The 9,117-nt window shown below is 39.4% G+C and overlaps 1 protein-coding gene across 2 annotated transcripts in view; it reads right to left on the bottom strand.

Annotated features, from left to right (window-relative positions):
* Positions 1–2,088: 2,088 nt before the first annotated feature.
* lcor (ligand dependent nuclear receptor corepressor) overlaps positions 2,089–9,117 on the bottom strand; it is a 67,570-nt gene continuing 60,541 nt past the window's right edge. For both annotated transcript variants that reach the window (XM_079338225.1, XM_079338226.1), the window contains exon 7: positions 2,089–5,234. In XM_079338225.1, the coding sequence (XP_079194351.1) occupies positions 4,088–5,234 (1,147 nt within the window). In that variant the 3' untranslated portion in view covers positions 2,089–4,087. The remainder of the gene's footprint in view (positions 5,235–9,117) is intronic.

The raw sequence follows: 9,117 nt of genomic DNA, 5'->3' as shown, positions 1-9,117 counted from the left end.
AAAATACCTGAAAAGAGCTAGAGTTGCAAATATTGGTCAGTCAGACACTTGAAGCGTCTCCCTCCGCCCTTCACAAAAGGGACGTTTAACAAAGAAAAATATGAACAGATAATAAAAGATACATCGGAGCACACTATATTTCCCAGAGTATCAGTTATCCGTTCGCCAGGCTCCCATGGTCAGGTCTACATAAAAGTACGAGGCACGGAAAGGAGTCATTATTCTGAGCTTGAGGTATAGCACTTGGTCCCGGCTGACCAAGTTGACATAAAGTTTATATTCTGTATATATATGTATTTAAATTACATCTAGTACAGGTAGTTGAGTCTGTGCCATTTTCCGACTGACAAATATTGCTGCCCTTCCCATTGGCTCGATCCTGAGACATTTACAGTACTGAAGGCTACTGTCGCACGCCCGCGTCAGAAAACGACTGTTTTCAATGCAAGCAGCGTAAAGTCAAAACTGAAAGCAAAAGAATAATAATAATAATAATAATAATAATAATAATAAAAACAGTCTGTCATAAAGAAACTGACAGTACACTCTTTTTGAGGATCACTGTACTGGTTATGTTAGTTTGAGATATTCATGTCAGTTCACTACATTCATGATGTGAGTATCTGTTAATATATATAAATAGATAAATAGAGAATAGATATACTGTTCTGAGTATCTGTTAATATATATAAATAGATAAATAGAGAATAGATATACTGTTCTCCAAAGTATATAGTATAGTATGAGGTTTCTTTAAAAACAGCAGTGAGACTCAGTTGCAAGAAGGAGGACTTTTTTGGACAGGGGGAACCGTTAACCACATGAATATAAACAATCAAAAAACCCAAGAAATATGAAATAAAATGAAATAAATACACCTTAAATGGCATGCACCCCAGTAGTTAAGATCAGGCTGAAATGGGATTCTATCATAATGTTACATAAGTGTTTTTGAAAAGCAATGGCAAGTTTAAACAATTTGGCCCCAAAGAATTACCCCTCTTAGGGGAATCCAATCTTAAGTGCTGCTGGAGTTCATGCAAATCTTTGCATTAAGTGCCAATTATTCTATTTCTACACAAATCAAAAATTTTCAAACCACAAATTCATGCTATACATGAAACAGTCTAACAGCCAGAGGGCCAGGACTTTGTTGAGTTTTTTTTTCCTCTAGGGGGGTGCACACATTACATTTTTCAAACTTTATTCGTAGCTGGCTAAGTAAGAAACAATCATGTCATTTATCAAAAGCATGTTTACAAGAAGTGCTTTACCATCAACACTATGATCCTGTTTTAAATATCAGATCAATGCATTGTCCTTCGCTGGGTCCAACTTGAGGTGCACCACATCCTTTTAGACACTTCAAATGCTCGGCATTGTCAAAGTGTTGGACGCATTTCATGCATGATGTGATCTTTCCTAAAGCCTCTTTTTTTTAATTGGACATGCTTATTTCTTTAAGAAGCTACACAGCTTAAGGGGATAATCAATAACCAAATATGGAAAAATAAGATTGTATGCCACAGGTAGTACTTTGTTCTATATATAATTAGATCATGATTCATTCATTGTATTAGTTTGAGCATCTCTGGTTCAGGAGTAATTGTGTTAAATCCTCAGAATAGTCAATGACCTGACCCCCAAAATCAGCCAAGAAAGTGGTGCATGCCATTTCATAAGGATAATCAAAGAAAAAAAATCAAATAAATACATTTACAACACAATTAAAAAGTAGATGATATTCATAATTATGTTTGAACACAAGTACAGTTCTTATCTTAGAAATCTCATAGACTGGGTGAGCACCAGGCAGTGTCAGGAGCGAAAAGCAACATTTACCACAGAGCAATAAAAGAAAAAAAGACATGACAACCAATTTTTCCTGATGGAAAATACCAGAAGAGCAATTTCTTTTCTTTCCACGTGTCCTCCCAGGGATACTCTTTCCTTCAATAGGCAAAACATGACGTTTGTTTTTCTAGCCCTGGTACTTTGGTGATGGTAGGGAAAACAATGAGATGATGCTAAACAAACCTTTAGTTATTTAAACTGTCATTTTTTTCCTATTCTGCTAATCGGGGGGGGGGGGGGGGGGGGGGGGAAATCGAGATGAAAAGTTTGGGATCGAGATGCAGCTTTCTGAAAGTCTTCACACAATAAAGCTTTTTTTCTTCCATCTCTCTGCCCTGCTCCGTCACCCCCAAGAGAAAAGCTACACTACGTTCATAACCTCAAACAGCCTTCTTTCTCTCGTTTTTTTCTCTCATTTTTGAAAGTGCTATTTTAGAAGTTTAGCGGCACAAGCTCAATCTCTGAACCTAGCATCAGCATTTTCTGTTCTCTTTCATGATTCATCAACAGGTCTGTCTGCTATGGTGCTGCTATATTTGCTCACATGACTCTTGCAGACATAGCATTCAGGAGGGTCATGTCTTGTCGTCCGGTCTGTATAGGTCCAACAGAAATGACCATATTTGAAACCCACATCATCTGTCTCAGTTACCCTGAGTTAAAAATGGGGAGAAATAAGTCATCCAGAATCACAGATTGGCTTTTACATCATTAATCACAATAATTTATAATATATTATATCTGCCTCTCCCTCACCTTTATCAACTACCCCTTCCCACTGCATATTGCCCACCCACGATCCCAAAATGAACACCCTTTTATAAATGCACATTGTTGTAATAAACTGCCTTTAAAACTGTAAAGTGTGAGGGGAAAGATTTTCTTTAAAAATTCATCAGCAAAGCTGCTTCTGCTTAGTTTGATTAAAAAAGAAGAAAAAAAACCCATCAGAAATATGTTGCTGAAAGCTTGACAAGCTAAAACGTTTTAGCTAAGGCTAGCTAAAGCTTTGTATAGTAGCTTGATGATCAACTGGATAGCAGCTGAGTTTCACAATCTGATCCTAGAAAGCCTCCATCCAATAAGATCTCCATGAGGGGATAAGTTCACTTCAGTTGCCATTTGTCGTGGAACCAAAGGCCGCTCCAGCATTCCAGGATCAGCAGTGAGCGACTGATGAAGGTCCATGAGGTAGCATTTCGCTATACCGCTGATCGATAATCAGAAATCCCCTTAACTTCACCCTAGGAAAAAAAGAGGGTTTTGGAGCTTTGTGGGAACTGATTATGGATCAACATACACAGGCGATGTGCATCCTCTGACCCTTTGCGAGGATGCGACTGGGCTTAAGGGACAGACCATAATAAGTGCATGATGCAAGGGCAACAATGCCGAGGTAACCTGGTCTGTAAGCGCCAGACCCAGAGTGTAGTGCAAAAGAAAGCAAAATAAATCAAATTAAAAGATTGAGGAGAAGTTGTTGATTATAGAAGTCAGTAGTGTCCACGAAACTCACAAACATGCATCCCTGAATGACTTTTGTGTCTTTTCTCATTCAAAAAGGACGGGTTAATGTTGTTTCGTCCGCACAGAGATAAGCAGAATATATTTTAGGAGGGAAAAAAGGTTTGCAGTTAATGCGTCATGGCTACCTGGCATTAAGAGTATGGGTTTTGATTCACAACCCTGGTAAGAAATAGCAATAGTATGATTAAGCTTTACAATTGGAGTCAAATGTAATAGACAATTAACTTACCAATTTTCAGCTAGTACTCCATAGGAGAAGGGAGAAGTAAAGGGACAAATTTGTTTTCTTTTTTTTAAGGAATTAATCTTAAACCGCCCCTCATTTTCCCCAAATTAGTATGGTCCAAAGCACATACTGCATTTATAAGCAGCAATGATTCAGTTTATCAAGTTCACAAAAGATGGGGATTGTTTTTGGGCTGGGGATTATCAGCATGCTAATGGAAATTGAATCAATTGTCATTTACTTATGTCTTTAGCTGTTTGTTAAGCCGTTGGACACAAAGGCTTATACATTGTTGCCAAAGCAACGCTTGTTAAAAATCATCCTTTTTGTTTTCTCCAGTTTGTTTTTAAGAATCCTCCTTATATTATCCCTGCATTTGTGCTCACCCAGATACTGCAAAGGAAATTGGCACAAATAAAGCCACATCCGTTTTTAAAATTACTTAAGTCATTAGACTGAGGTTTTTCATGTGTAAGTTGTTTAGTCGATTGGTTTGAAATTGTCTTCAATTTCTTCTTTTACATTGTCCTTGAGCTCAGCAGCTGCCAGTGGCTGGCTGTCGTCTCGTGGGGTTACGGTGGGTGTGTTCTCTGACTCAGCAGGATAATCCTGAGCTCCTGCCTCCATTTTCATCATCAGCTTGAGCTTCTTCTTTGGAGGGTTCTTCAGGGTTCCCATGCGCTCTTTGACCTTATACTCCAGGGTGCTGTGTGGGATCCCATACATGTTCTGAGCCTTAGACACACTCATCTTTCCATTCATTACAACTGCTATGGCCTCCTCCAGGATCTCGCTGTTGTACTGGCGATAGCGGCCCCTTTTCTTCCTCGGCTGCTTGGAGTTTGGGTCACCTTCAACATCAGAGGTGGAGTACGCTGGACCAGAACCAGAGTGGTCCAAATCAGAGCTCCAGTAATCAGCCCCATCCAACAGGCTTCCGAGGCTTCCTCCCCGGCGATTTTGCTTGGGCAGGATGGCTCTCAACTTCCGGCTCAGGGTGTTCTCCCCATGGCAACCACCCCCAACCCCAATGGAACCAAAGCCATACAGCTCAGAGGCATGGGAGTCCCAAGAGAGATCCATGCCACGAACTTGGGGGATCTTTAGGTCAACAGGAGGTGAGTGGCCCTGGTCTCTCTTCCCATCATTGTGGTGGTGATGGGCCTTGGAGACCTGATTGTGATGATGATGATGATGATGATGGAGGGAACTCTTGTATGAGAAGGCTCCATGGTGGTGATTCTCGAGGAATGTAGGCAGGTCTTTGAGGTCACTGAGTGCCCCACTTAGAGCTCCACTGGCCTGCTTCAGTTTCAACAGACTTTCAAGGTGGGCCTTGCTTCCCCAGAAAGAGGAAGAACCCTTTTGGCCAAGCAAGGACTGGGACTGCCCATGACTGAGCAAACCAGCAGACTCTAGATTAGCCAATGAAAGAGCAGCAGGCTGGCTCAGTAGGCGGTGCTTCTGGCTAAGGAGCTCTTCCTTGATACGCAGGGAGCGGGCCAATGGAGGCTTAAAGGAGTTGGAGTTGATGTAGTTCTCCCTCAGTCCATCCTGAAAGCTTCTCTGCAGCATGCCGTCGTCCTCATCCACCTCTGTTAGTGTATGTTCCACTTTAAGAGAACGTCTGGAAGGGAAAAAAGAGAACAGTTAGGACCAGTGTAAAAGGTCTCAAATCAATACTTTGGAATAGGGTGTGATGAAAACTAGATTTTGTTACTTGATGATAATAGTTTCAAATGTGTTGCTGAAAATATAAATTGTTTCATAGGACCGCTTTGCCAATACCATCATACATATCATTTATAAAATATTGTTTTTAAGTGTACGTTTATCATAAGGTCATGTAACAGGACTCCTATAATGGGTTGCATTACATTAAAAATGCATTTGAAAGTGAATTAGAAGAGTACATAATCTGTGTTGATTTTTGAAAAGGCACGTAGCTGTAGTTAATTCTATTTAATGTCTGTAGTTAAAACAATTCCCTGGTGTTTAAAGAGGGGTGGCAGATAACTTATAAGTGTCATTGCTAAACAAAATCTGCACAGATTACCTTTAGGGTCACTGTAATACTAGAGTTGATTAAAACAACGTTTTATCATACTAAACTGTTGCAGACTTACAATTCGATTAAATGCATGTGGACAACACGTTTAAATATCATCAACCTTATTCATTGTTGATACAATTGTTACTGTTGTTATTGTTGATTGTTAGACAATACAAGGACGTTAAAATAAAGGTACAGTAGGCATACACATTATACAAAGCAAATAAAAGCAAAGTAATGTACGAGGTGTCATAGCTGTGTCTGCTAAATTAGAGAGTATAAAACATTGGGAGTAGAAGCTTAAAAGATTAAACCTATATCATTGCAGTGTTACCACACAAAATGTTTTGGTTGACCCGAAGAAATAAATTTATGAAATAAAATGTGTACTTTGTCTTTGCAGGCCCCAGTTTAGTACAACAGATATGAGCTTACTGTTTCTGATTTTAACACAAGAATGGCTTCAATCAAGTGTTTTGCATTAAGTTAGCATTGCTACCATTTTCAGCAAAACCATCCAGTGCATTTGTAAGCAATGTATGAAATTTTAGGCATTTCAGAATACACTTACTGAACACTGAAAAACTATTTAGTGAACATTTATCTCCAAAATGCCACATTGTAAAATCTTAATTTTGTTAATATTGTATATACTTTATGGAATGCCATAAATGGTAAATATATAACACTCTGTCTATCATTTAAAAAAGAGAAATAGCTACCAGGGCCTTTTAATATGTTGTGACTTTGTATCTTGTTTATGTTTGAAAAGAATAACAACCAAAACACACAAATTAATATGTTGATTATTTGGTTGTGTTTATTTGCGGACACAGGATCATTCAACCTTTCATAATGCTCTTGAACATCCATATCAGCCATCCATTATCTATACTGCTTATTCTGCTCTGGGTCACAGGGAGCTTGATTCAATCCCAGCTGATCCCATTGGCCGAGGGGCAGGGTACACCCAGGATTGGTCCCCGGTCAAATACAGAACTGACATACAGACAGTGACTCACATTCACATCCACACCTACAGACAAATTAGAATCACCAGTTAGCCATATCATGCAAGCATTTTTTTTGGACTGTGAGAGGGACCTGGAGTGACCGAAGCAATCCATGTATGCACTTTCTGAACATGCAAACTGCACACAGAAAGGCCCTGTCTGATGAGAATTCTAAGCAGGTACCTCTGTGTTGTGTGACAGTAGTTACCAACCCACCCCTGTGCAGCTTGCCCTTGAATATGAAGATGAAGAAGAAAAAAAAATTACTTCTGGTTTTAAATGTTCACAGAACATGAAAGTACAAACAACCTCTCAGGGAGGCTTGAAAGCAGACATTGCCATGCTCTGAAATATGTGTTGTTTTCAATGATTTACCAAAAATAAATTACCTCAATTTCGTTAATTAGAACACATAACATGTCCTTTCTGTCCTTTCTAAAAAAACATCTGCTGTGTAGACATACCCTTATGCAAAGTGCAATAGCTAATACTCATACTACTAAGTTACTAATGCAACAGTAGAAAAGCGCTTTAAAACTGCTCCCTAAGGCGAAAAAGAGGGTAGGAGAAACTTGAGGGAACTTGAGGGAAAAGCTCTATCTCTCCAGTGAAAGGCATAGTCTGATGAACTACTGTGTGACTAGCTGTGCGATGTGGGGAGTCCTCAGCGGGAGCTTAAAGACAGATTACCGCAGTGGGCGGTCTAGGGCTTTTTGCAAACAATACAGGGTTAATGAGAGGCTTTGGAGTCTACACTAACAGAGCGTTCTGTTACAATAAGCATCGAGTCATCTGGGAGCCTGCACCAGACAGCAACTGTACATCTAATGCTTTAAAGGGATACTTCACCCATTTGCATGAAGCTTTGTATCATTCGAAACATGGTAGTAGTGTTGAATGGTCGTGAATCCAACCCTCATTTTGCCCTGAGATGAGAAAAAAATGTTTTTCTTTGCTTGAAAGTTTTCTTCATGTGATGCAAAAAGCGTCATATTGCATCACATGAAGAAAACTTCACAGGGCAAAATGAGGGCTGGATTCATGACCATTCAACACTACTACCATGTTTCGAATGATACAAAGCTTCATGCAAATGGGTGAAGTATCCCTTTAATGTGAGAACACGTTTATGAGAATTAAAGGAGAAAATAAATACAGAATGACAGATTAATTCACCATTTGGGTGTATGATCTGTGAACCATTAGTGGGCTCTTGAGGCTAGAATAGTTTATAAAGGTGGCCAGTTTTAAACCTGCAGCAAACGTTTTGTTAAACATATTCATTTTAAGAAGTCATTGAAAAGCATAATTTCAATACAGAACTGTATTCAGCTACAGGAGCTTGTCCATCATGACAATCTCCAATCCAATCATAATATCACAAATACATCTTTGACAGGAAGCCAAACCCCACAAAAACACACACCAGGATGTGAACCAGTCGAGTCTCAGTTTGCATGAGACTGTAGGTAGCAGGACTCTTTTGGATGTATGAATTACCAATAAAAGGTCACCAATAAAAGTGGAAATTTGCCCAAGAGTCTTTTGAACATACTACCAGAGAACATCTTTTTCTCTCTCTTTTTTATATGCGGAGAATGTCATTTTCAGTAGAAATTATAACTACAGCAGAACCAACAGGGAGGCTATTGGTAGAGTGAGATGAGATTTTCCACTTAATTGATGACTTGGTTTCCATCTTTTGGACAGATACAAAAAAACCACAAGATAATTCCCTTGAGCAACAGTATTCCCTTGAGCCGACGCTGAGCTATATACAAGAGACAAAGATAAATCTTGACCATGGCCTTTGCACACAAAAATCTAATCATCTTATCCTTAAGTCATAGTTAACATTTGAGCTTGTCATTGAAAACATTCTCAAGGCATTCCTCAAATTTAAAATATGCTGGTTCCCAACCCTTTTTCCTTGGGTAATAATCCCTCATGGCAGTCTTCCTGGAATGTGTGTGCTCATAAATGTGACAAGTTCAGAATAAAGTTGAACCAGGAATTAATAATGTTGTTTCTTCCATAAATTATGTGTTATTATCTTATAATATTCTCATGTAATGACTGTGAACTGTAATCATAACTGCTGCCTGCTCAGCTCAGCAAGAATTTGGAGTTGCCTTTTCAAAGCAATGCTTCCTACATGGTGGATACAGGTTTCTTTGCGCTCAACTTCCACAAACGCAGCCCTGCTGCAAGCCTGTGTTTGGGGCTACTAGGTGTATTGAACCTCTATCAATCCATTTGTGACCAACAGTGATCCAAACATGACTTCAAGGCAGAGTACATACTTGTCAATAAATGATCGGGCTGCAACGCAGAGGGTTGTCAATAAATGCACTGACATGCACAGGAATAGAGAACAGTTAAAGAATGTTTTACACTTGCAGCCATTAAACCCTCACTCAGGGATCGGTGGGGTTGGACGTAGG

This window comes from Symphodus melops (genome assembly GCF_947650265.1).
Source record: "Symphodus melops genome assembly, chromosome: 2".
Taxonomy (NCBI): domain Eukaryota; kingdom Metazoa; phylum Chordata; class Actinopteri; order Labriformes; family Labridae; genus Symphodus; species Symphodus melops.
This window is presented reverse-complemented; position numbering and strand designations above follow the sequence as displayed.